At 56.1% G+C, this 27,372-nt stretch overlaps 1 protein-coding gene across 3 annotated transcripts; it reads left to right on the forward strand.

Annotated features, from left to right (window-relative positions):
• Positions 1–56: 56 nt before the first annotated feature.
• DHX34 (DExH-box helicase 34) lies at positions 57–27,372 on the forward strand. 3 transcript variants are annotated; one of them, XM_069551074.1, is made up of 17 exons: positions 57–158; positions 3,083–4,054; positions 5,008–5,319; positions 7,286–7,540; positions 9,946–10,048; positions 11,512–11,729; positions 15,338–15,512; positions 16,835–17,028; positions 17,688–17,789; positions 20,186–20,428; positions 20,624–20,797; positions 21,137–21,254; positions 23,439–23,545; positions 24,540–24,827; positions 25,892–26,068; positions 26,281–26,419; positions 27,107–27,372. In XM_069551074.1, the coding sequence occupies exons 2-17, from the start codon at positions 3,350–3,352 to the stop codon at positions 27,238–27,240; spliced, it is 3,444 nt and encodes a 1,147-aa protein (XP_069407175.1). In that variant the 5' UTR covers positions 57–158; positions 3,083–3,349; the 3' UTR covers positions 27,241–27,372. The 3 variants fall into 3 exon arrangements, with proteins under 3 accessions (XP_069407175.1, XP_069407177.1, XP_069407176.1); XM_069551076.1 differs by having other exon boundaries at positions 5,008–5,292; XM_069551075.1 differs by lacking the exon at positions 57–158 and adding an exon at positions 1,764–1,805.

Genomic DNA, 27,372 nt, shown 5'->3' on the forward strand with positions numbered 1-27,372 from the left:
TAGTGAGCCTTGGGCGCTCGCAGCTGCTCATTGGTTCCTCTGTCCGCCGTGGGGGCGGGTCGGGGCCGTGGGAATGGCGTGCGCAGGCGCAGAACAGGCTTCGGGCGCGTGAGCGGTCCTGGGGACCGGAAGTTGAGGCGATCTCGGCGGTTGGCGAGGTGAGGGGGGTGGGGCGGCTGCGTGGGGCGGTGGTGGCGGCGACTGGAGTCCGATCGGGATCGGGGACAGCTTGGGAGCGGGCTGACGGGAACGGGGAGACCCCGAGATGAGGCAAGGTGTTGGAGGAAGCCGAGCAGCCGGGAGAAGCAGATGGAGATGGAGAGAGTTGCTAAGAGAACTGAGGGTCAGAGAGGTTGAAAGAAATGGAGGCACAAAAAGGAGTTTCGAGAAACTGAGGGACTGAGAGACGGGGAGGTTGAGAGAGGAGAGAAGCTGAAAACTGGAGAGATCGAGGGCGAGAGACTAATGGATCCGATGGAGAGAGGCTCGCAGGGTCCATGAGAGAAGTGTGATCGCACCGTGAACTTGGGAGATGTAAAGAAAGTAGAAGGATGAGAGTGGAAACTAGGGTTTTGAGAAAAGTGTACATATGTGCGTGTATGGTGTATACGTAAGCATATAAATATATATGAGTGATGTAGAGTAGTGCCTGATATGTGTCAGCCCTAGGTAAATGTTGGCTCTTAATAGAGCTTCAAACTAGGTGACAAATTTTAGATGGAGAAATGAAGAGTCAGTGATGGAGAAAGAAGAAAACGGAGAGTCACCAAAAAAAAAATTCAAACAAAATGAGAGATGAAAAACTGAAGAGGAGGAGTGGAATCAAATGGAGAAAGACAGTTGGAGAGAAAATCAGAGTGAAAAAAGAATCAGGGTGGGAGAGTATCAGAGCAATGAAAACAGTTGGGACCAGTCAAGGAGAGGGAAGAGAGCTAAGGGTGGCGAGCAAGATGGACCAGAAAAAAAGACGAGACCTGAAGATGGAGAGCCAGAGAGGAGAGAGAGGGAAGTAGAGAAAAATCTCTAAAAGCCTTGAGCCTAGGAAATACAGGCCAAGAGATGGTCAGAGGCACAGTAAGAGAGAAGCTTAGTCAAGCCAGGAAGTCCAAAAGATAGCCTACAACTAGACTCCTTGAGAGCTTTAAGGATGCCCCCATTCTGGCCCACATACATACGTAAGGCAGTTAGCAGCCTGGGAAGAATGCTCCCCTCCATTTCATTGTCCCTGTCTTTTTCTGAGACTCACCGGCCCAGCATGGCAACAGACTTTCAAGGCCTTTTCCTTTTTGTTCCCTTGTAGACAGGAATTCCCTCTGAAGGTGCTATGGCATCCCCCAGCCCACGTGTTTACCAGGAAGTGGTAGGCACTCCCCACAAGGTTACTCTTTTATGGGTACAGCTCTGCCAGTCCACAGGTTCTTCAACTGGCTCTTCCCTGGCTCTGATAACGCCCAGGGTTGGTCTGGGTCCCTCCGAGACTGCAGAGATAGAACCTCTGAACTCTATTCTGTGGTGCCCCTTAGAGACTGACGGCTGGATAGAAGAAAGCGTTGCTAATAAACCAAGGTGAACTGTGGCCTTTTGAGTGTAAAATTCTTTCCAGGTTGTATGCCTGCGGTTCCTCTCACTGTTTTCTCTGTCAGTCATCGTGGAGAGAAAGCACTGGGCTTGTATGTCAGTTGCTGCTTAGCTTCTCAGTGTCAGGCTAGGTAATAAACATTGCAGTGTTTTGAGATGGGGATTGTTCCCATTTTACAGGTGAAGAAACCCTCAAAGGAGTTAACTTGCACGTGGACACATATCTGGTAAATGATAAAGGCGAGGCTGAAATTCAGATCTACCTGACTGTGAAGTCTTTTACCATGGAAGGCTCAGGACCCTTTTGTCAATTTTTTTTTTCATTAAAATTTTTTTCTGTTTTGGCCATGCTACATGGCATGTGGGATTTTTAGTTCCTGGGTCAGGAATCGAACCTGTGCTCCCTGCATGGAGGCTCAACCACTTGACTGCCAGCAAAGTCCCTTAGGACCCTTTGAAGATCATAAACTTTAAGAATCTGAATGGTGGGCTTCGCTCCAGAAAATAGCATATACAAGGGGATGTGCTTCATTAGTTAGGAGTTAGGCAGCTAAGAGAAACCAGGCCTTAAGGAAAAAGACATTTTCTTGTGTAACGGTGAAATGGACTTTTGGAAGGAACTCAAGCACTGAATGGTGTTGCCAAGCTTCTCCCCTGTCCCTCTTCCACTTCTCTCCTTGTGGCTGCTTGGTGACCATCCTTGTGTGTGCCTCCTTGTGCCTACATGCAGTCTTTTCTGTAGGAAAGATTTCTAGGAAAAGACTATTTAAGACCTGCTACAAACAGCTCCCTGCTTATATCATCCTTGCTTTGCCAACAGTAGATAAGCTTTTCTGTCCTAGCAGCCTAGTGTAAATTCCCGGGAAAGGCCCTGACTGTCTCTCCTTGGGTCGTGTGTCTACTCCTCAGACCAGTCACTGGTTAAAGGAGGAGTAGGGTACCATGATTGGCCAGGCCTTTGTCACTTGCCCAACCAATAGAAGCTCTCAGACTAGGCAGTGGAAACCATGTGGATTTCCAAGAAGGGCTACTCTCCCAAGGAAGGCGCATTTGTTTTTCAAAAAGAAAAAAAGCAGACAGTGCCAGGCAGGCAAAAACAAACCAGGCAACACTTGCAAAATCAAGCACTGGATTCCAAAGGGTTTCCGGGGATCCTGAAACTCAGTGGACCACACCTCTCTCGTGTTATGGTGTCTCATGACCAAGTTCTGCTGTTGACTGGCCATGTGACCTACATTTCTTCAGGTCCAAAATCCCCTTCCTGGGGATCCTTCCCTGACTCCCAAGCATGGTCAAGGAAGGCTCCTGCAGCCCCCAGGCTTCCTTTCTTGCTACCCCCATCTCTGGATTGTCAGAGTCTGGTGGCAGGACCCCCTGTGGGCACTCAGTGTGGTCTTACCCATTGCTGTCCCTTCCCCTAGTCCAGTGCTTGCAAAACAGCAGGCTGTCAGTAAATGTGTCTAATAAATGACTGTCTTCTGGTTTTTTTCCCGCAAACATCCAGGGCCTGCAGCCCCAGGATGAACTTGTGTCCATCCCAGAGGTCACCACAGGAGTCGTGAGGTGCCCTGTGGGTCACCAGCCTGACCCATGCTGCAGGCCATTGTCGACCCTGTAGCACCACTGAAGAGGAGATCAGCTCTTATAGAAGAAAGTGCTGCCTTGCAGGCACGGGCCTCTCACTGCAGGAAGTGGGGAATGTCCGAGAATATTTGGTCCAGGGGCTCAGAACTGAGGCCAGTTTTGTGACAGCCCTGGGATTGGCCACGGCATGCCGCCTCCCAGAACAAGGGAGGGCAGGGGTCCCCAGGACCGACCCCGGGCTCCCAGTCCTGAAGCGGCCCCGGAGAACTGGGACTGGAACCGTCCCGAGACACGGCGCCTCTTCGAGGATGCCTTCTTCGGCGATGAGGATTATATCCAGCAGGGTTCCGAGGAGTGTCAGAAGTTTTGGGCGTTCTTTGAACGCTTGCAGAGGTTCCAGAATCTCAAGACCACCAGGAAGGAGGAGAAAGATGCCAGGCAACCCAAGCACAGCCACCCAGCACTGGCCAACCTGCCTCGCGCCTACGACCCTCGAGACCGCATCAACCTCTCTGTCCTCGGCCCGGACGCTCGGGACTCTCGGGGGCCAGGCAGGCGCCTGCCCCCTGAGAGAGTGTCCGAGTTCCGCCGAGCCCTGTTGCACTACCTGGACTTCTGCCAGAAGCAGGCGTTTGGGCGACTGGCCAAACTGCAGCGGGAGCGGGCGGCGCTACCCATTGCCCAGTACGGGCACCGCATCCTGCAGACGCTGAAGGAGCACCAGGTGGTGGTGGTGGCGGGGGACACGGGCTGCGGCAAGTCCACCCAGGTGCCCCAGTACCTGCTGGCCGCCGGCTGCAGCCACGTGGCCTGCACCCAGCCCCGGCGAATCGCCTGCATCTCGCTGGCCAAGCGCGTTGGCTTCGAGAGCCTCAGTCAGTACGGCTCACAGGTAAGTGGGGCAGAACAGGCTTCCAGGTTTTCTCGCATAACCTTGTGAGATAAGTTAGTATCGATAAGTTACGAAAACACTACCCTTTTACCTAGCAATACTTCTCCTAGAAATGTCTTTATAGATTGGCCTGGATATGGTCCAGATGACAAAGGCGCTAACAGTAGCCACTTTAGTACTGTAAAAAAAAATTGGAAATGCCTAAATGTTTATCAGTCTTTCTCTAGGCAGTCAGAAAAAAGAGAATGGGGATGTTTCTTACTAATGATGTCTAGGGTTCTAATCCTGGCTCAACCACTTAAAAATTGTTATTGAGACTTCCCTGGCAGTCCGGTGGTTCAGAATCCACATTCCAACACAGGGGACTTGGGTTCTATCCCTGGTTGGGGAACTAAGATCCCACATGCTATGGGGCAACTAAGCCTAAGTGCCCTGACGAGAGAAACACATCTGAAATCGATGTGTGTGCGATGTAAGGCAGGGGTTAAGATATGTTTCCTCTCCATAACATTTTTTAGCCTGTTTGCTTCGGATGACTGGCTGTGAGATGAGGGTAATAATAGTGCTTATGTTGTGTGGTAGTTGTGAGGATGAAATGAGTTGATATACATAAAGATTTAAAGTAGTTCCTGGTCCATAGAAGGGACTCGGAGAAAGGTTAATCATTACTATTGTAATTAATTAGTATCATACATCAGGCTCCGTGCCTAGTACTTTATGTGCATTAGCGCATGTAATTCTCAGGGCATCTAGAAGGAAAAAGTATGTCTCCGGGATGGAATTGCCCAAAGTCGGCAGCACTAAGTGGCAGAGGTGACATTCGAACCCAAGCCTGTTGGTCTCCAGGCTCTAACGTGGGACACTTACTCAGGTTTTCGATATGGGGAGGGTCAGGGGCTACGGGACAGGCCCAGGGTCCTCTCTGACCACCCCCTCCCACCCCCCACCCCCAGGTCGGCTACCAGATCCGTTTCGAGAGCACGCGCTCGGCGGCCACGAAGATCGTGTTCCTGACGGTGGGGCTGCTCCTCCGGCAGATGCAGCGGGAGCCCAGCCTGCCCCAGTACCAGGTGCTGATCGTGGACGAGGTGCACGAGCGGCACCTCCACAACGACTTCCTCCTGGGGGTCCTCCGGCGCCTGCTGCCCCAGCGGCCCGACCTCAAGGTCGTCCTCATGTCGGCCACCATCAACATCTCGCTCTTCTCCAGCTACTTCGGCAACGCCCCCGTGGTGCAGGTGCCGGGCCGGCTCTTCCCCATCACGGTCAGCGCAGCCCACGCCTCCCGCCCCCCGCCCCCAACCCCAGACCCCCACCCGGTCCCACCCCCCAACCCCAGACCCCCACCCGGTCCCACCCCCCAACCCCAGACTCCCACCCGGTCCCACCCCCCAACCCCAGACCCCCACCCGGTCCCACCCCCCAACCCCAGACCCCCACCCGGTCCCACCCCCCAACCCCAGACCCCCACCCGGTCCCACCCCCCAACCCCAGACCCCCACCCGGTCCCACCCCCCAACCCCAGACCCCCACCCGGTCCCACCCCCCAACCCCAGACCCCCACCCGGTCCCACCCCCCAACCCCAGACCCCCACCCGGTCCCACCCCCCAACCCCAGACCCCCACCCGGTCCCTGGCCAAGCTGGGCTTGTCGCTCCTCTCCTCTGTTCCCCGTCCCTTTAATGACCTCTCTCTCTCTTTTTGCAGTTTGTCTGTGTTTATTGTTTGGCTGCTGCACTGTTGCAGGATTGCATGCGCTTCTCACTGCGGGGCTTCTCTTGTCGCGGAGCACAGGCTCTGCAGCTCGGACTCGGTAGCTCGGCGCATGGACTTAGTGGCTCCGTGGCACGCGGGATCATCCCAGACCAGGGACTGAACCCATGTCCCCTGCATTGGCAGGCAGATTTTATCCACTGTGCCACCAGGGAAGTCCTCTCTCTCTCTCTTTAAAGCTGCTATTTTCTGGGCATTTGCAGTGTCCTGGCGAGAGTGCTAAGTTCTTATTAGAGGAGAGCCCAAAATTTAAAGGCACAAGTAACACAGACATTTTTCTTATCTAACAGAATAGAACCAGCTGGTCCAGGCTGGTCCAGGTTGATTGGCAATTGTGTTGCACGTGGTCATTCAGGGACCCAAGCTCCTCCTTTCTCATCGCTTTACCGTCTCACTGGGCAGGGTTTCTAGGACTCAGCACAGTTGATATTTTGGGCTGGATAATTCTTGGTTGTGCCCTGCAGGGTGTTTATCAGCATCCCTCAGAACTGGCAGGGCCAGGACTTAAATCCTGCTCACAGATAGACGTGGCACCGCGCCGGGTAGCTTCCGTTTGCCCTTTCAGATCTCCTGTGCCCTTTCCTACCTTCCTGTCTGCCCCGGCAGGCACTAACGGACCCCACTTCCCCCGGCTTCTCCTTGGCCAGTGGGAAAGGAGAGGCCGCCCCCTCCCTTGAGGTCTGCAGTGGGCTGGGCCTCACACCCCCTTCCAGGATGCCTCTCCGCGCAGTCCTCTCCTTTATGGTTTCATAACCGCTCCTTCCTCTTGTTCTTTGGGGCCAAGGCTTGATAACAGCTCTGAGGCTCCTAGTGGCAGGAAATGCAGTGTTCCTTGTGGTTTCTGGATCTCAGTGCCCATCAGTCTTCTTCTAAGTAGTCATTAAAAACAGCGAGGGTGCTTTCAGAGAAGTGATTGTGAGGGTTTTAATTCTGACTCCACCCCTTAAAATTTTGTTATTGTTGGAGTTATACTCGAACTACAAAAGATTTATCTGTATCGCAAGTGTACAGCTCAATTAATTTTCACAAATTAAATATCTCAACGGGGACGTTCCTGGCGGTCCAGTGGCTAAGACTCCGAGCTCCCAATGCTGGGGAGGCGTGTTTGATCCCTGATCAGGGAACTAGATCTCACGTGCTGCAACTAAGACCTGGCACAGCCAAATAAATAAAAAAAATGTTTAGTTTTTAATCACAAGACAAATTTTTTTTAAATACTTGAATGGAGCCAGTATCTAGGTTAAAAGGCATGAAACATTACCAGCACCCCGGAAACCTCCTAGTTACCTTGATACTTTGTCCTTTTCTCACATCCTCTTCAAGCTGAATATTTGAGACAGTCTGTCCTCTTTCTGCTGCCTGGCTGGTCTGCGTCCTCTCCATCAGCCTGTAGCCCTCCTGCCCCCTTGTCACCTGGAGTGACCAGGTCTGCTCCTGCCTGGGGCTGTCTCCTCGCAGGTCGTGTACCAGCCGCAGGAGGCCAAGCCGACCACGTCCAAGTCCGAGAAGCTGGACCCGAGGCCCTTCCTCAGGGTGCTGGAGGCCATCGACAATAAGTACCCACCTGAGGAGCGGGGCGACCTCCTGGTGTTCCTCAGCGGCATGGCGGAGATCAGCGCTGTGCTCGAGCCCGCCCAGACCTATGCCAGCCACACCCAGCGCTGGGTGGTGCTGCCGCTGCACAGCGCCCTCTCTGTGGCCGACCAGGACAAGGTGTGGAGTGTAGCTGGGCAGAGTTGGGCAGGGGGCGTCTCGCTGCGTAGCCCAGGAGGAGGGGCTGGGGCAGCTGACAGGACTGAGGCCAGCCCGCGGCCCCGGGCTGTGGGCTGCAGAGAGGGGCCGCTCACATCGTTTAGCTGGGGGAGGATGCGTCAGGGCGAGCTTCCTGATGAGGTGGGGGGCACTGGAGCTGGGCTTTGGCAGACAGGAGAATTTTGAGTAGAAGAGGAGGGAAGGCAATCTAGGTTGAGGGCATTAGCTTGAGCAAAGGCCTGGATGGGGGAATCTGGGAGTCAGGTGTGGGGAAAGGGAAGAGACTGCCTGCTTGGAATGGAAGGGTGCTGGGGGACAGGCCTCTGGGTCACTGTCGGTCTAACAAAGTACCCCAGGACCTGGCAGCATGGTCCCTGTAGCATTCATTGCCTCACATGGCTTCTGTCTGTCAGGAATCTGGGAGGAGCTTAGCTGGATGGTTCTGGCTCAGGGTCTCTCAGGAGGTCGTGGTCAGGTGTCAGCTGGGGCTGCTGTCATCTGAAGGCTTGACTGGGGCTGGAGGATTCTCTTCTGAGATGGAGCACGCACTCACATGGCTGGCTGTTGGTGGGGGGCCTTTCTAGGGGGCTACTTGGGAGTTCTCACAGTGTGGTGGCCAGCTCTTCCCAAGAGACCAAAGTAGAAGCCACAGCATCTTTTATGACATAGCTGTGGAAATCACAAACCATCACCTCTGCCCTGTTCAAAGGAACAGTACCAGGTGAGGCTGTGAATCCCATGAGGTGAGACTGCCCCGGCCATCCTGGAGGCTGACTGCCATAATCACCTCCAGGAGAGTCCCTTCAGGTCACATGTCGTTTAATGATTAAAGAAATAACCTTTGAGGGACCTCCCTGGTGGTCGGGTCCTGTGGTTAAGGCTCCATGCTTCCACTGCAGGGGACCCAGGTTCCACCCCTGGCTGGGGAACTAAGAGCTCACATGCTGTGGGGTGCAGCCATAAAGTTAAAAAACCAAACAAAACACAGCCGAAAAGTAAAAAAAAAAGAAGAAGAAAGAGAGAAAAGGAAAAAACGACGTTTGAGCACCTCCTAGTGCTTCTCTTGCACCAGGGGGCCCCTTTGGGACACAGTGGGTGCTTCCCCTCAAGCTGTTGGTCTGCTGGGGGCTGGATGGGCATGTAATCAACGATTCTACAAGTAGTAGAGGAAAGCCTCGGACACTCTGACAGCAGAGTCTTGGTGGATTCAGGAAAGGCTTCCTGGGGGGAGGGACTTTGCAGATGGAGACCTGAGAAAGCCCCATTCTGGGACGGGGGCCAGGGAAACGCATGTTCCAACTAAAGTGTGCAGAGCACTTGTTTTGTGCTGGGTGGTGTCTGAGCCAGCCTGTCTGCCGTGTCCTGTGTCCCCATTCGACAGCTGCAGAAACTGAGGCGTAGGCACTCAGGCAGTCACATGATTGGCAGGGCCAGGCTGTAGAACTCGGTAATCTGGTATCAGAGCCCACGCTCTGAACCAGCTGTTGGCAGATTTTCTGTGGAGAGGGCGGAACCTTCAGGTTTCATGGGCATATGGTCTTTGTCGCAGCGACCCTGCTGTTACAGCTAGAAAGCAGCTGTAGACTCACCAGGTGAGGCTGTGCTCCATTAAATCTGATCCACAGAAACAGGTCACAGGGTGGATTTGGCGCACAGGCTGTAGTTGCTGACTGCCACTCTTAACCTCTGTGCCTGACTGTCTCTTGGGTCCATGAGAAGGGCTTGTGCAAAGGGCCTGGGGTGAGAGAAAGACAGGGCAGCTGGGAAACTACGCGCAGAGTGGCTGGGTCCAGATTGTGAGGGGGGAGTCCTGGGACCAGGGAGGTGGACAGGGCAGACCACCAGGGGCCTGGAAGACCCATGTAGGCCTGGACTTTGTCCTGAGGGCACAGGGGGATCTTGGGAGGGTTCTGAGCAAGGTGGCGGGCAGTTCTGTTTGCTTTAGCAGATCCCTCGGTTGGATGTGAAGGCTGGATGGCAGGGTGAGACCAGAGACCAGGGAGGAAGCTGGAGCAGGATCTGGCTGGGAAAGGATAGGCATGGACCAGGGCAGGGGCTGTGGGTTTGGGAGTATTCAAGGGGATCGGCTGTGGCTGGATGGGTGAGGAGAGATGAACACCCAAGATGGCCCAGGTTCTGACCCCAGTGATGCAGTACATGAGATGGGGGCCCAGGGAGGAAAGGGTTTGGTAGAAGGTGCTTAGGCTGTTTGAGATGTACGACTGTGAGGTCCCATGGGAGGTCCAGGAGGCATCCAGGAGGCCCCTGGACACGGGGGTCAGTGAGTGCCATGTTAGTTGTGCAAAGAGCCTGGGTGGGGTAGGACAAAGACAAGGCCCCAAGGCCACCTCTTGGCCGTCCCCCAGGTATTCGACGTGGCCCCCCCTGGAGTCCGGAAATGCATCCTCTCCACCAACATCGCTGAGACCTCGGTCACCATTGATGGGATCCGCTTCGTGGTGGATTCTGGTAAGGGCGCCCCCTGGCTTCCCCCAGGACCTGGCGGGGTGGGGGCTTGGAGATGTGCACGTGTGGTGAGGGAGCTCCACTCAGAGGCAGAGGGGTGGTAGTGTTTAGGGCTGTGGAGAGTGGCGGCGTCTGTCTTGCAGGCCGTCTAAGCTTGCCCCTGCCTCAGGCCTTCGCACTTACTGTTGTCTCTGCTGAGAGCTGTCTTTCCCCCAGATATCCACACGGCTCACTCCCTCACCTCGTTTCAGGACCTGTGCACATGTCTCCCCAGTAGAGAAGCCCCCCTTGTCCACGTTATCCCAGTGATCTCCTTTCACTGCCACCTCCCTCATGAGGCTTTATTTTTCTTCATAGTGTGGGACATTATATTTTATATCCCAGCTAGACTCTTTTCTGAAAAGTCAGCATAGCTTAGTGGTGAGGAGACCCTGGAACCAGCCTGGCCAGGTACCTTGCTGGCTGTGTGACCAAGGTCTGACACTCTCAGTGGGTCATTTGTTCATTTGTAAATAATAATAACAAATAATAAAGCAATAACACCTCCTTCAGGTTGTGAGGATTAGAAGAGTTAATATACTTGGGGGCTGAGGTCAGTACCTGGCACAGGGTGAACAAATGCTCAGTAAATGTTAGCAGTTACCTTACTGTTTGAATCTGGTACCATCGATGAGAAAAGACAAGGAAATGGCAAACCACTCTAGTATCCTTGCCTGGAAAATGCCACAGACAGAGGACCCTGGTGGGCTTCAGTCCATGGCGTTGCAAAGAACTGGGCTTGAGTGAGCGACTAACAGACATCATTTTATGTACTGTTAGAAAATGCTGTCTGTTAATCAATGACATGTCACTAATTTTAAGGTGCCTTCCATTTTGAGAGACAAAAAGTGAAAAAAGCGTGGTCTTGAGTTGATGAAATCTGGTGTTCTGTTCAGCCCGTGAGTGAAGGGACTTTGCTCTGCTCACAGCCGTGTCCCTAGTTCACGGTACAGTGCCCAGCACCTGTGCCTGTGTGCTTAGTACCTCAGTCGTGTCCGACCCTTTGCAGCCCCATGGACCGTAGCCCGCCAGGCTCCTCTGTCCGTGGGGATTCTCCAGGCAAGAATCCTGGAGTGGGTTGCCATGCCCTCCTCCAGGGGCTCTTCCCAGCCCAGGTCTCCTGCATTGCAGGTGGATTCTTTACCATCTGAGCCATCAGGGAAGCCTGGCACCTAGTAGGTGTTAATAAACTTTGTTGGATGACTGAATCTCTGAATAAAGAAGGGCTTGAAGAAGTACATGAAAAGACGCCAGAATGAAGAAGCTGAAGAATGCACTAACAGGATGGGAGGGTGGGGCCCAGACTGAGCTTGGGACAGTGTTACTGGAACAGTCGCAAGTGAGGTGGAGGGCCAGGCGCGTGGAGGGCCCACCTGGGTCCTGCTCACACCTTCCCTTTGCTTCCTGCTCCCCTGCTGCCCGCCCAGGGAAGGTGAAGGAGATGAGCTACGACCCACAGGCCAAACTGCAGCGGCTTCAGGAGTTCTGGATCAGTCAGGCCAGTGCCGAGCAGCGTAAGGGCCGGGCAGGCCGCACAGGCCCCGGCGTCTGCTTCCGCCTCTATGCTGAATCTGACTATGACGCCTTCGCCCCCTACCCTGTCCCGGAGATTCGGAGGGTCGCCCTGGATGCATTGGTGCTTCAGGTAAGGCAGGGGGTGCAGAGAGGAGACTGGATCCTGAGCGCTGGTGCCAGAGAGGGATCCAGGAGATAGTCAGACAGGGCTTCAGGGCCAGGAAGGGGAGGGTGGGCCCGGCCACAGAGGAGAACTCACTCCTTCCAAACGTCAGATCCCGCATTGGGGTGGGAACTGTTCCCCCCAGTCCACAGGGTCGTGGGAAGAAACTGGTGACTCAAGCAGAGTGTTTTCAGCTGAAACAGAAAACCCATCAGGAAGTGGCTTTTTCCTTTTTTTAGGAAGTGGCTTTTAAAACGGGGGTTTCTCAATGTGCTTTATGTCATGGCTTGTATCTCAGTACTTAGTTTTGCTTAGATTAGGCTGCTGTGATGAACAGACCCACTTACATAACCGCCAACACAGCAGAATGCTAGCCTTTGGATTGGTGGGTAGTTCTTTTATTCAGGTGTTGTTTAGTCTCTAAGTCATGTCTGACTCTTCTGCTGCCCTATGAACTGTAGCCCGCCCAGCTCCTCTGTCTGGGATTCTTGAGGCAAGAATACTGGAGAGGGCTCCCATTTCCTTCTCCAGGGGATCTTCCCAACCCAGGGATGGAACCCGCGTCTTCTGCATTGGCAGGTGGATGCTTTACAGTTGGGCCACTGGGGAAACCCTTTTTCAGAAACCCAGGCCTTTTCCCTCTCGTGGCTCCATCTCCCCAGGGCCTTCATCATTTGTGTCAGCCCGTGAGGGGGACAGAGCGTGGGACTTAGGTTTGGGAGGGGGAGGGTGGGTCCACAAGTGATGTGCCTCCCTTGCACTCACCCCGGTGAGAGCTCGCGGCCATGTCTCGCTGCAGGGGAGGCTGGGAAGTGTAGTCCCGTGCTCAGGAAGAAGCACAGAAGGACAGTGGGCGGCACGTGCCACGGGCTCACACGTGCCCAGGCCGGGGAGTGGCTGGAACCAGCCCCCTTCCTGAGGGTGGTGCACACCGATAGTCTGTATTTGTTTGATTTCCTTTGGAAAAAGTGCCAGTTCTGACCCACTTCTTGGAGTTCCTGACTCATATAACCTGCTGTTTGGAAAATATTGGCTTGAACAAAATTTCACATAATGAGAACCCTTAAGATAAGGAGGTTACAGCCTTGGTTGTTTAAATAGATTGGTGATGTCATACAGGACCTTTTTTTTTTTTAATTTATGTATGTATTCATAATTTTTATTTTGGGGCTGTGCCTCACGGCATGTGGAATCTTAGCTCCCCGACCAGGGAGTGGACTTGTACCCCTTGCAGTGGAGGCTTCCCTGGTGGCTCAGCTGGTAAAGAACCCACTTGCAACGCAGGAGACCCTGGTTCGATTCCTGGGCCAGGAAGATCCCCTGGAGAAGGGATACTCACTCCAGTATTTTTGGGCTTCCCTGGTGGTTGAGACAGTAAGGAATCCACCTGCAATGTGGGACACCTGAGTTTGATCCCTGGGTTGGGAAGATCCCCTGGAGGAGGGTATGGCAACCCACTCCAGTATTTTTGCCTGGAGAATCCCCACAGACAGAGGAGCCTTGCGGGCTGCAGTCCATGGGTTCACAGAAAGTCGGACACGGCTGAGCGACCAAGCACAGCACAGCCCCTGCAGTGGAAGCTCAAGAGTCTTAACCACTGAACCGCCAGGGTTTTTTCTAGCTTTCCAACCTCAGCTTAGCAGCAGCTCTCCTAATAACCGTAATGATGATGATGACAATGATAGAAAATAATTTTACCTAGTATTTCTCACGTGCTGGGCTCTGTTCTAAGTTACATATATAACTGTTTTGATCCTCACACAACTTCTGTGCAGTAAGTGAGCTTCTTCCAATTTGTGGATGAGAGAAAAGATGCACGGAGAGGTAAAATACCTTGATCCATGTGGCACTGCTGGCCAGGGGCAGAGCCTGGACTCCTCGGAGGCTCTCAGGCTCCAGAGCCTGCCTCGTGCATGCCCCTTCACTTCGGTAGCCACAGATAGCACCTCCTCCTCCTTTACCTATTTGGCAGCAGAAGTGATGAACTGCCCTTCTTTGTGGGTCTCATTTTTTTTAAGTAATTTTATTTCTAGTTTTGGCTGCGCTGGGTCTTTGTTGCAGCATGGGCTTGTCTCTCGTTGTGGCGCTGGGGCTTCTTGCGGTGGCCTCTCTTGTTGCAGAGCAAGGGCAGCAGGGCTCTCGGCGTCCGTAGCTGTGGCTCCCCGGCTCTACAGCACAGGCTCAGTAGTCGTGGCTTAGTTGCTCTGGGGCAGGTGGGATCTTCCCGCACCAGGGATCGAGCCAATGTCTCCCGCATTGGCAGGCAGGTTCTTTACCTCTGAGCCACCAGGGAGGCCCCTGTGGGTCTTGTTTTTTTAAGGCCATGGGAACTTTTCAGAACCCTGGCCAGTCTCCCATCCTGCCTTGCTGGTGGAACTGGGTCACGTGTCCACTCTGTGACCTGTAATTGACCTGTAATTGTCCAGGAGGAAGGGAGGGCATTGCCTGACTGGATCAGAGCAATGATTTGCAGTCCCAGTTACATGTTGGAATCACTGGAGTGCCTAAAAAGTCAAAATCATCCGTGCTTTATCCTCCCACCCAGAATTCCTAATTTGAAGGTCGTTTAACCAGTGTTAGTGGTCTGCCAGACAGTACCAGGGCTTGGTAACCAGGGAGGATGGTGGGATGGCTTGAGGGCTGGATGGCCTAGAACTTCTGGTGGCCTCCAGATCAGGGCCAGGGGAGAAGTCACTTCACCCAGAGACCTTGGCTGAGCCCCTGGCTCTGAGCTTTGTCCTTTCTCAGAGTCACGTGAGCCTCCATGCCAGCCTTACCTTCATCCCCTCTCCAGAGGGGTGCTGTTTCCCCTGAGCCGTGCCAGGTCTGGTGATGGGTACAGACTTCACCTCTTCCTCCCCACGAGTCCCTCTGTGCCACTGAACTAATCAGGATGCTCTTGTTGAAAGCGAAAGAAACCCGACTCAAGCTGTTGTATTCAGAAAAGGGGATTTTATGGATTTGTGAGTCCATGTTGGGGGAGGTCGGGCTTAGGAAAAATAAAGGATTTCTCCATCGGCTGTGGATTGGCTGATACCCAGGCAGTGGGAAAAATAACCTTAGCTGCTTGAGGCTTCCACCCTGGCCCCTCAGAACCAGAGTGGGTGCAGGAGCTCCTCTCTCTCTCAGCTCCAGGTTGCAAAGTCCCAGGGAAGGATTCTGATCGGCCCAGCTCAGGTCACATGCTCATCCCTTTGTCAGTTGCTGTGACCAGAGGCTGAGAAACCTCAGATGGTCCAGCTTAGATCGTGTGCTTGCTCTGTGGCCAGGGTCTGGGAGAAGAACTGCTTGGAGGACAGACAGATAATGTGGCCCGCCTTGTCCACTTCTGTACAGTGAGCCTTGGCATTGGATGTATTTTAAAAATTTATTTATTTGTTTTTAATTGGAGGATAATTGCTTCAAAGTATTGTGTTGGTTTCTGCCATATGCCAACATGAATCAGCCATAGGTACACGCATGTTCCCTCCCTCTGGGCATTTTGAAGAGTCACAGGTTTGTGATCCCTGAGTCCCCCAGTGTCCCCAGTGGCTCCTGTGTTGCCCATTCCTGAGGGGGTGTGACTGTCATTCCAGATGAAGAGCATGAGTGTGGGGGACCCCCGAACCTTCCCGTTCATCGAGCCCCCACCACCAACCAGCTTGGAGACGGCCATCCTCTACCTCCGGGACCAGGGGGCGCTGGACAGCTCAGAGGCCCTCACCCCCATCGGGTCCCTGCTGGCGCAGCTGCCAGTGGACGTTGTGATTGGTAAGGACCACCGCCCCCCGGGGGTGATCACTGAGGGTCCTGAAAGTGGCTGTGGGACCACACTCACTCTCTGAGTGACCTGGAGGCAGGGTGTCCTGTCTCTGGGCCCCGTCCATTTATTCACAAGTCCTCTGTGCCACACACAGTTCTAGCACCAGGGTTACAGCAGTAAACAAAACAGATGCTTCTTTCCTGTGCCCAGCCCAGCCCCAGCGTCACCCTGGTACCCGCTTTCCTGTGGTTATAAGGATGTCAAAACTGCCAGCCTCTTCCTCTTACTCATCCCTGAGTCATCCCAGCCCCTCCCAAGGAGCTTGCTAACCGAGGCATATTCATCTTCATCTTGCCCAATTTTCCTGACTCAGGACATTCTGCACCTACCAGTTAACTATCCACGGCCCAGAGAATAGTCCCAGCTGAGCTTTGCCACCTGGGGCATCATTTCCCAAGTGTGGTGCTCAAGGGAGCTTGCTGCCCTTGTCAGCATTAAAGTCCCCATCCTTTGACACGCTAGACCAGCAATATGGGCGTCAGGCTGGGTACCGCCCACCCCGAGGGCCACCCACAGCCATGGAAGTGGTTATTTCTGTTTGTGTTAGAAGAGGACAGGGCTAGTGCAAGAGTCGGATCTGAGAGGAAAGAGAATGTTCTGTGAGCCTTTGCTGTATGCCAGTGTGGGAGACTCCGTGGCCCGTATTTCATCTTCATCTGGTGAGGGTAGGCCCTCCAGGCGTCCCTGTTGTACAGATGAGGAAACCAAGGCTCAGAGAAAGCGCATCACTAGCTCGCCAGGGAGGCACGCCCCAGCCAGGCTGGCACCGTCGGTCCCCGGGCTCTGCGGGAAGGGAGGCACAGATGACGCGATGCTGGGCCCAGGTGGCTCATCACCGGTCTTCCTCCGTGCCAGTAAGCTCCCAGTGCTTCCCAGGTGAAACGGTTCATGCTCACAGCACGTAGACGCTGCTGTTAGCCTGTTTCACAGATGGAGAGACAGAGGCACCGAGAGGTGGAAGGACTTGCCCGAGGTGACAGAGCTAAGCTGGACAGCCTTGTTTTTCTGCCCACCTTTATCTTACGAGGCTAGCTGTGTAACAGGAACTTTTCGGAAAAGTGGGCAGGGGAACAGTGAGGATGAGTCAGGTCACTGACCTCTGGGCAGGTGGAAACAGTCTTCCATCACACTGGGAGCTGATTCTGGGTGTGATTCTGTCCCCCTGGCTCCCGAGGCCCTCTGGGGGTGAGGTGGAGGGTGGGTCAGGGGTCCCCGAGGAGTGAGGAATGCCGTCGGGCGCCCAGGAGGCTCAGCGCTGGTCCACCCCCAGGAAAGATGCTGATCCTGGGCTCCATGTTCCACCTGGCTGAGCCCGTGCTCACCATCGCCGCCGCCCTCAGTGTTCAGACGCCCTTCACCCGCAGCGCCCAGAGCAACCCCGAGTGTGCGGCGGCGCGGCGGCCCCTGGAGAGTGACCAGGGTGACCCCTTCACGCTCTTCAATGTCTTCAACACCTGGGTGCAGGTGAGCTTGGCAGCACCCTTCCCCCGGCCCAGCCGCCTGGCCGTCATTCTCACGGAGTCAGGACCTTGTGCCCCACCTCCACCCCAGGGAGGGCCCCTGAGGCCCCTGCAGACCGGGCTTGTCTGGGGAGAACCCCAAATCCACTTTTCATGGGACTAGCATGTGCTGAGGGGAGCCTGGAGTCTCTAAGCACTGACTAAAGCCAGGGCTGTCTGGCTTTTCAGATGCCTTAGGGGGTGTCTGTGTGTTGAACACATGTTCCCTGACCAGGCCTGGTCCCGTCCTGAGCTGTGCTAGGGACCCGGTGGTGACTAAACTTACCTGGCCCTGCCCTCTTGCAACTCCCAGTCCAGCACAGAGAGGCAGACCGTCCCTGGACAGTGACCACCCAGAATGGGCTGCAGTGGGGAGTCCAGGGGGCTCAGAGAGCCCCAGAGGGCTGTCTGACCCTGTGTAGTCTGGGAGGACTTCCTGTAGGAGGAGGCATTGGGGCTGAGACCTGAAAGAAGGAGGGCAGGTGTTGCTGAGGGAGGGCTCCCGCCAGCCTCACATCTTCCCAGCGGCTGGTGTTGTGGCTTGTCTGGGTGCTGGGTCAGCACCCGCACCCCTTTCCTCAGCTGGTCAGGCCCTGACCTCCTGGGGTCTGGACCTCCACTCAGGTGAAATCTGAGCGGGGCAGAAACTCACGCAAGTGGTGCCGCCACCGGGGCATCGAGGAGCACCGGCTGTATGAGATGGCCAACCTGCGGCGCCAGTTCAAGGTGAGGCCTGGGAGGAGGGGTGGGGGCCGGCCCCACTGTGGAAGGCAGCCAGGAACAAACTTGGGGCATGAGTGTGGGAGGAAAGGGAGAGTATGCGTGAACACCCTCCATAGCGTGGCATCGCTTCTTCTCTGACAGCATCATCAGAGCCCCTCCCCACACCCACCTCCTCCACCATCACATGGCTAGGTGTGGGGTGGGGTCAGGGCACAGGGGTGAAAATCCAGGAGGGCTTCCTGGAGGGGTGGACAAGGTCTGCCGTCACGAGTCACATCCTCGCAAAGAGCCTCGTTCTCGAGCTGGGGTGCTGAGGTGGCCGCGCAGGCCGCGTGCTGGGAGGTGTGGAGCATGGGCTCTAGGGCGGGTGGGCTTCCGTAGTGGTGGTTGGAGGCACCATCAGGAGCGGGACACCTCAGCCCTGAGTCTGAGCTCCGCCGCTTGCTGGCAGTTCAACCGCGGGCAAGTTACTGGGCCTCTCAGGGCCTCCGCTTCTCCCTCAGCAAATGGGGAAGCAAAAAATAGCCCTGCCTCCAGCATTCCCGTGAGGACTGAATGAGTTATACATGGCAGTTTTTTTATATCTGCTTTATTCGTTCGTTTGGGCTGTGCTAGGTCTTCACTGCTGAGTGCAGGCTTTCTCTAGCTGCTGCGAGCGGGGCCGCTCTCTGGTAGCCGTGCCCGGGCCTCTCACTGCCGCGGCTTCCCTTGTTGTGGAGCGCAGGCGCTAGGGCGGTGGGCCTCAGGAGTTGTGGCTCTGGGCCTAGTTACTCTGCAGCATGTGGGATCTTCCCGGACCAGGGAGCGAACTGCCGTCCCCTGCATCGCATGGTGGATTTGTAACCACTGGACCACCAGGGAAGCCCTGCAATTTTTATTGTTATTATTAAGATGTGGTTCTGCAGGTGGTTTGTGTCCTTAATATTCCACAGGCATCTTTCCCTTCGAGCACAAAAAAGCTCTGGTGCTGGGGAATTCTAGCCCCGGGTTGTGTGGCATGCCACGGAATGAAAATAAAACAGCCTCTGAGGTAGCCATTCCCCTTGGCTGCAGACCTCAGAGTGTGCAGTTACCACCAAGGCCTCCCATGCGTTAGTGGGTCCCCACGTTCAGACATCCCCGTTGTGCTTGACATCATCTCTCAACGTCTCTGACTTTTTCTAAAGAGTGGTGGTTCAGCCTTCGTTGGGCCCAGATGCTGAGAAACAGAAGGAAAGTGGGGGTGCTTTTCCTTCTCTCACTCTCTGTGTCCCATCAGATAACCTGCCTCTTCTCACTGGTTGGGGCTCGATGAGAAACAGGGTCAATCCAGTAGGGTCCCTGGGATGCTCTTTCTGGAGGCGTGGGCAGGAGGCCTCTCAGGGGTGTTGGAATCACGGGGAGGGTCCATGATGTCTAGATCCCACACCCCACTGCCCGCCCCCCCGCCCTGGAGGTTCTGATTCAGCTGTTCTGGGTGGGGTGCAGGTCTTGGCGTTTATTTATTTATTTACTTTTGACTGTGCAGGGTCTTCGCTGCTGCGTGGGCTTTGCTCTGGTTGGGAGCGAGCGGGGGCTGCTCTCGAGTTGCGGCGCGCAGCCTTCTGATTGCAGTGGCTTCTCTCGCTGCAGAGCACGGGCTCTAGGGTGTGTGGGCTCAGTAACTGCGGCTCCCGGGCTCTAGAGCGCAGGCTCAGCAGTTGTGGTACAGAGGCTTAGTTGCTCCGAGGCATGTGTGACCTTCCCGGACCAGGGATCGAGCCTGAGTCTTCTGCGTTGGCAGGCGGGTTCTTTACCACTGAGCCACCAGGGAGGCCCCGGTATTTGTGACAACTTTCCAGATGATCCCAGATGCTGCTGCCGCGACTGGCCAAAGCACCGCGCTCCGAGAAGCATTTTAGTGTAGGAACCTCATGGGGCTGGTGCAGGCCTGGAGGGGCATGTGGGCGTGTAACCAGAGCCCGGGGACAGCTGGGTGGAGAGGGCGTGTGACCTGAGCCCCCAGAGGGGACCCTGAACGGTAACGATCGCCCAGCCTCCTCCCTCCTGTCCCCCGGCCTGGGTGCTCCGTTGGCCAGCGATGAAGACAGTTCTCTTTTCTAGAACAGTCGCACGCCCAGCACCATGTAAAGAGTTGTTGTCTTTAGTTCCCTGACCAGGGATGGAACTTGGGCCCTGGCAGTGAAAGTGCCAAGTCCTAACCACTGGACCACAGGGAATTCCCAGAGAGTGGTTCTCATGTAGCCCCTTTCAGTCCCAGCTGGGAGTTCCCAGGAGGGTCCCCGTTTGTCATTTGGGCACAAGGGTGGTTCTAAGGGTGAGGTCACGTGCCAGCCAGCTGCAGGCCCCCAACTGGAAAGTGCGTCTGGGCCCAGAGTGCACCTGACTGTGTCCCTCACTCGGGCTCCATCCCCCCCCAGGAGCTGTTGGAGGACCACGGGCTGCTGGCTGGGGCCCGGGCCCCGCAGCCGGGGGACAGCTATAGTCGGCTGCAGCAGCGGCGGGAGCGCCAGGCGCTCTACCAGCTGAAGCGCCGGCACGAGGAGGGTGCGGGGCGCAAGCGAAAAGTGCTGCGAGTCCAGGACAACCAGGACGGCTGGTCCAGCGATGAGGACCGGGGTGGCTCAGCCTCCCAGGGGGCCAGCGACAGCGTGGACATCCAGGTGGGGCACCATGGGGTGGTCTGGGGCCTGGGGCGGTGGGGATGGCATTTATCAGAGCGGGGGACTCCTCATCTCAGGAGGTAGGTTTCCGTGGACAGGTGTCTACCGGACCCTTGGGATCCCCCGACTCCAGTACCAACCCCTTGGGCAGTGGGGAGGGCCTCAGGAACCCACCTTCCCCTGTGTTCCACCCAGGATGTGAAGTTTAAGCTCCGGCACAATCTGGAGCAGCTGCAGGCAGCTGCTAGCTCGGCCCAGGCCCTGACTCGGGACCAGATGGCCCTGCTCAAGCTAGTGCTCGGCCGGGGCCTCTACCCGCAGCTCGCCGTCCCCGACCCGTTCAACAGCGGCCGCAAGGACTCAGACCAGGTGTGTCTCCTTCCCATCTGTGTCTTGTCATCTGTCATCCCTTCCCAGTGCCTGCTCTGTGCTGGGGTTACAGCAGTGACCGAGGCAGCCCTGGCCCTGTCCTTGTGGGGTGCAGCCTAATAATGGGGGCAGGGGAGAGACTCATGCCCAGACAGTGACCCAGAGTGGGATGGGGACCCAGGGGCTGAGGGAACAGGGGGACCTGATCAGCATGGGAGGGAATCAGGGAGAGCTTCCTGGAGGAGGGAGTTTTGAGTTGAGATGAGGAGGAGGGAACCTGGCAACGGAAAGAGCAGGTCTGAGCCTCTGTCCCCTGGCATCCGCCTTCCACTCCTCCAGATCTTCCACACCCAGACCAAGCAGGGCGTCGTGCTGCACCCCACCTGCGTCTTCGCCAACAGCCCCGAGGTGCTGCACACGCAGGAGCAAGCGGCCAAGGGCAGCGATGGGAGCCGAGGTACCGGGAGCCCCGGCGGGGGTGGGGGAAGCCTTCTGTTGGGGGTGTGAGGGGGCACAGTGATCTCGGGGTGCCGCTTGCCGTCGGGGGTTAGCCCTCCATCAGGGGTGTGAGGGGGCACAGTGATCTCGGGGTGCCGCTTGCCGTCGGGGGTTACCCCCTCACACCTCCCACACTCCGCCTTCTCTGGGGCTGCTGACCTGGGACCCGCAGGTCCCTGGAGCCACACCTGGCTGGGTGGCCTTGGGGGGTCCACCCCTCTCTCTGCCGAGCTTCGCCCTCCCCATGCAGTGCTGGCTGCCTGGAGCCCGTCCCAAGGCTTGAGGTTTGCGCCATTAGAGCAGCGCCTGAGGAGCTCAAGGGAGCTCCGTGAACCTCAGGGCTTGGTCCTTCTCAGGGCGAGTGGTCCCCCAGCCCGCGTTCAGGCAGTTGCGTTCCGTCTACCTTCTAGTGGGATCCAGGCCGAGAGGTGGCCTCTGCTGAGGCTGTGCTCAGGCCAGGCCGGTCTGCAGGGGGCGCCCTTGCCCAGGTGCAGGCCCTGCAGTCAGGTGGGGGCTTCACGCCTTCCGTGTTGTGTGCTTTGTCTGAGCACTGAAACACGACTCATCCTTCTCTTGTTTGTAAAGAGAGTAACACACTGCGTTAAAATGGCAAATACTAACCCCACAAGATGAAGTTTATGATTTTAAACACCAAAGATAGAATTTGAAATTTTCTCGCTCATCTTTTTCTTTGTAAAAAAATTTATTTATTCTTTATGAAGGAGAATTGCTTTACAGTGTTGTGTTAGTTTCTGCCGTACATCAACATGACATTTTTTTTTTAATGTTTATTTATTTGTTTGACTGCACTGGGTCTTAGTTGAGGCATTCGAACTCTTAGTTGGGCCGTGTGGGATCCATTTCCCTGACCAGGGATTGAACCCGGGGCCCCTGCATTGGGAGCTCAGACTTTTAGCCACTGGACCACCAGGGAAGTCCCTCTAATCTTTAAGTTCCGTAAATTCCTAGTCAATTTATCCTCTTCCTATTACAGTAAGTCCCCTGCATAGGAACAAGTTCCGTTCCAAGAACATGTTCATAAGTCCTATTTGTTTATAGGTCTTAACACAGCTAGGACCCGTCTAACAGTCAGTTATGCAATACTATAATAGGTTTATAATATGTTCGCATCTTTGAAAGTTTGCAGCCTGGAGGTTTGTATGTAGAGGGCTCATTGTACATTGTTTTTCTCCTTTTTAAAAACTGGTTTTACTTGCTTATTTTATTCTGGCTGTGCTGGGTCTTTGCTGCTGCACAGGCTTTTCTCTAGTGGCGCGCAGGCTTCTCGTTGCGGCTCCCAGCCTCCAGAGCACAGGCTCAGTAGTTGCGGTGCATGGGCTTAGCAGCTCTGCGGACATGTGGGGTCTCAGTGGATCAGAGATCAAACCCATGTCTCCTGCCTCGGCAGGTGGATTGTTTACCCCTGAGCCACCAGAAAATCCCGTTTTTCTCCTTTTTTGAAAACATTTGGAAAGTTCCGGCCATCTCTTAAGTAGAGAGACTGTGATAAACCCTCTGTGACCTTACCCAGCTGCAGCTGTCAGCATTTTCCATCCTTGTTTATTCTGTCCCCTTGATTTTTTTTCCCCTGTCTTTGCTGCAGTATGTTAAAGCAGGTCCCAGACATCTTACCAGTTAGTAATAATAATAAAAATCCTATTCATAAGGACTGTTATTTTGTATCACCACAGTGCTGTCATCCATCAGCCCTAACAAAATTAGCAACAATTCTTAATATCACTGAATAGCTGAAATCACATTCAGCTTGGCAGAGTGTTTAAGAAGATGCCACAGACATTTTATCCTTATGCCTGTTCTTTGTGTGGGTGTTTGAATGGGGCTTCCCTGGTGGCTCAGACGGTAAAGAAACTGCCTGCAGTGCAGGAGACCTGGGTTTGATCCCTGGGTCGGGAAGATCCCCTGGAGAAGGGCATGGCTACCCACTCCAGTATTCTTGCCTGGGAAATCCCACAGACAGAGGAGCCTGGCGGGCAACAGTCCATGGGGTCACAAAGAGTCAGACAGAACTGTAGTGACTAACACTTCGCTTGAATAGCGGGGGCGGGACAGACCGCCCCTGGGGGGAATGACGGGTGTGTGTAGTGGGGGAGAGGATGCTGAGCTGTCCCCTTGACCCTCTCAGACGACAGGGACAAGATGAGCAGCAAGCACCAGCTTGTCACCTTCGTCTCCCTCCTGGAGACCAACAAACCGTACCTGGTGAACTGTGTCCGCGTCCCCGCTCTACAGGTGGGTCCCGCGCCAGCCTCCCCGCCTCCCTCCCAACTGCTGGCTGCCGTGGCTATGTTCCTCGGGGCAAGAGCCCTGGGGGCATTGGGGGGCGGTGCCTGGAGGAGCATCTTCCCTCAGGCTGGCTGCCGGCTCCTCCTCCTGGTATCCATTCATTACTGGCCGAGCGCCTGCCCGGTGCCAGCACTTGGGGAAGACACACGAGGCGAGGCGGGACCCGGTCCCTGCCCCCCGGAGCTCACATCTAGCTGGGAAGGGCGGGCAGGAGCAATAGACACAGTGCAGCTCTGACTGAAGGAGCAGAGAGCGGAAAGGATGGGGCAAAGGGCAAAGGGACGGTGGGGGGCGACACGGTGCAGCACACGGGGCAAAGGGACCGGGGGGCACACAGTGCAGCTCTGACTCACAGAGCAGGGAGCAGAAAGGATGGGGCAAAGGGACGAGGGGGACACAGTGAAGCTCTGACTCACAGAGCAGAGAGCGGAAAGGACCGGGCCAAGGGACTGGGGTGGGGAGGGGAGGGGAGAGGCCCTGGTATGGACTGAGGCCATCTGGGTGGCCTCACTGAGAAGGTGCGGTCAGCAAAGGCCTGAAGGTGGGAGGGCTGCAGGGACCTCTGGGGGAAGAGCCACCTAGGCGGAGGGAAGAGCAAGTGCAAAGGCCTTGGGGCACCACAGGCAGGGTGTGGACAGGGGACAGCTGGAGCAGAGCCAGGGTCGGGGAGAGTGGCTGAGGTGAGGTCAGGAGGCAGGTGAGACCAGATCTCCTCCTCCCCACCACCAGAGGGTTCTGAGCGGAGCTGGATCAGGGACTGACACGGGGCAGAGTCCGCAAGCCCAGTGAGGAGGCGACTGCAATCACAGGACAGGAGGGGATGGTGGCGGGGACCGAGGATGGGGCTGGGTGAATGGGGGGCGGGCAGGAGCCCAGTCCAGCGGGCGCCGCTCTGAGATGCCTATCCACTGCTTCCTGTCTGCTGCCCCCTCTCTTCCAGTCCCTCCTGCTGTTCAGCCGGTCCCTGGACACCAATGGTGATTGCTCCCGCCTGGTGGCCGATGGCTGGCTGGAGCTCCAGCTCGCAGACACTGAGAGTGCTGTCCGGCTCCTGGCGGCTTCCCTGCGGCTCCGGGCCCATTGGGAAAGCGCCCTGGACCGGCAGCTGGCCCACCAGGCCCGGCGGCGGCTGGAGGACGAAGGGGAGGAGGAAGAGGAGGAAGCCCCTGTCAACCACAAGGAGGTGGCGGCCCTGAGCAGGGAGCTGCTGCAGTTCACGGCATCCAAGGTACCTGCCTCCTGGGCACCTGCGCCCTTGGCTGGAGGGGCCGTCAGCCACAGGGATGAAGGCTCTGGAGGGCCCTGGCTTCCAGCTCATCAAGATGCCCACATTTGGGGGTTTTCAAACCAGAGAGGTTGATGACAGGCTCAGGGTTACACAACTGGTAAGGGTGAACCCAAGATTTACTCCAGGAGCCACCGCCTTAACCCCTGCAGCCCTCATTCAACAGGTGTGTATTAATACCTGCTGCATCTGGGGTGCTGCTGCTGCTGCTAAGTCACTTCAGTTGTGTCCAACTCTGTGCGACCCCAGACGGAAGCCCACCAGGCTCCCCTGTCCCTGGGATTCTCTAGGCAAGAACACTGAAGTAGGTTGCCATTTCCTTCTCCAATGCATGAAAGTGAAAAGGGAAAGTGAAGTCGCTCAGTCGCGTCCGACTCTTCGCAACCCCATGGACTACAGCCTAGCAGGCTCCTCCGTCCATGGGATTTCCCAGGCAAGAGTACTGGAGTGGGGTGCCATTGCTTTCTCTGCACCTGGGGTACAGGTTACCCCTTAGTAGCAGTTAAGGGCGTGTGAGATATGATAGAGCTGTGAGGTGCATGGAAGACAGATGTTCATGGAAGACAGATGGGAAGAATTGGACAGAGCATGCTTGAAACCGAACCCCCACGTCTTTATGTGGTACGCGGGTTGAGAATTGCTTCTGATTCTACTACACGTGGATGCAGTGGGACCCAGAGGACTGGAGAAGGGGGAATGGGCTGACATGCCAGAGAAGGGGCAAGGTGGCCACACTTGAGGGTCAGACTTGAGATCTGAATGTGTTCTCACAAGGGATGAGGAGGGAAGGGGCCTGGGGAGAGCAGGTAAGGGAGCGTTCTAGACAAGCCTTTGGTCATGAGTATCTGAAACCAGGCTGTGAGTGGCTTAAGCAATTGGCCCCCTTAACTGAAAAGTCCAGGGGTGGACTTCAGGCACAGCTGGATCCAGGTCCTCCCATTATGTCTGCCTGTCTCCTGTCTGCTGATAGAGTCTGTCTGCTCTGTCTCCTGTCTCTCTCTGCTCAGGTTTCCTACAGCCTCCGGCGGCTCACAGGGCTGGAAGCCCAGAACCTCTATGTGGGACCCCAGACCATCACGGCTGCCCCCAGTCTCCCTGGCCTCTTTGGCAACTCTGCCCTGTCCCCCCACCCCACCAAAGGGGGCTACGCAGTCACTGACTTCCTTACCTACAACTGCCTCACGGTGAGCATGGATGCGTACCTTGGCCCCTCATCCTCCTGCCCCTGAGAGTGGGATTTTAGAGATTCCCCCCAGCACCCCCAAACACATTCCAGCTTAGTCCAGGGATGCAGTTTCAGAAAGGGCCTGCAGCCCTGAGGGCTTCTGGGAAGGTCCCAGGCTGGCGGTGGGGAGCGGGGCAGGGAGCCAAGCCCTGACACAGCCTGCTGTCACAGAGCGACGCGGACCTGTACAGCGACTGTCTCCGCACTTTCTGGACCTGCCCGCACTGCGGCCTGCACATGCCCCTGACGCCCCTGGAGCGCATCGCCCATGAGAACACCTGCCCCGAGGCCCCGCAGGATGGCCCCCCAGGTGAGGCTGGGGCGTGGCCCAGACGCCTGTGTTCACCCCGCTGTCCGTTCAGCCTGGGGTTCTTTCCGTGCACCTGGGGGTTCATGCCACACTCCGGGGATCCATGACCTCAACCCTCTGCCTGGCTGGTGCCACGATGGGCTTTGTCCCTGAGACCCAGAGCCCGGGACACGGGGGCCCGGAGCCACCTCATTCCTGCACCTCTGCCTGCCTCTCTCTGGAATCCGCCGCCGTCTCTCTGATCTCTGCCTCTGCTCTTCTGTCTCTTTTTCTCTGTTGTCCGAGAGCCGTTTCTGCCGCGGCCACACCCATCCTGTTGTCACCCGGAGGACGCCGCAGTGGGCAGACCTGGGCAGAGTCTCCTGTGGTGCGTCCCACGCCACACACTGGCGCTCACGGGGAGATGGCTGTGGGGCCAGGTGGTCCTACCCCAGGGCGCTCTCTGTCTCGTTCAGTGTGTGTGTCTCCACTTGCGTTTTTTCTCTGTCTCTCTCACCCCGTGGGGACACAGAGTAAAGACTTGCCTCTGTGTGTGTGTATTAATCAAGGAAGGCTTCCTGGAGGAGTCAGAGCTGGAGTTCCCCAGAGGCCAGGAGAGAGCCTGAGCCACAGAGGTTCCTGGTATTTGGGTGGGGGTGAGAGCACGCGGTGGAGCACCCCCCTCAACCCCCTTCTCCTCTCCCCTAGGGGCTGAGGAAGCTGCCCCCGAACCCCCCCAGAAGGCATCTGCCCTGCAGAAGCCCTACCACTGCGAGGCCTGCCAGAAGGACTTTCTGTTCACGCCCACGGAAATCCTGCGGCACCGGAGGCAGCACGTGTGAACCCAGCCCATCCCGGACCAGGGCCAAGGCCAGACTTCCGCCCTCGCTCCCAGCCTAGGCTCGGAACTGTGGTCTGAGCCCAGCCCCGAGGTGGAGGGAGCATAAATACGTGAATAAACTCTCACAGATGGA

Source organism: Ovis canadensis, chromosome 14 (assembly GCF_042477335.2).
Source record: "Ovis canadensis isolate MfBH-ARS-UI-01 breed Bighorn chromosome 14, ARS-UI_OviCan_v2, whole genome shotgun sequence".
NCBI lineage: Eukaryota > Metazoa > Chordata > Mammalia > Artiodactyla > Bovidae > Ovis > Ovis canadensis.

Coding starts and splice junctions, on each gene's coding strand:
- DHX34 (XM_069551074.1), top strand. CDS start 3,350: ATGCCGCCTCCCAGAACAAGGGAGGGCAGGGGTCCCCAGGACCGACCC. Junction 5,320..7,285: donor GCCGGCTCTTCCCCATCACG/GTCAGCGCAGCC, acceptor GTCTCCTCGCAG/GTCGTGTACCAGCCGCAGGA. Junction 10,049..11,511: donor CCGCTTCGTGGTGGATTCTG/GTAAGGGCGCCC, acceptor CTGCCCGCCCAG/GGAAGGTGAAGGAGATGAGC.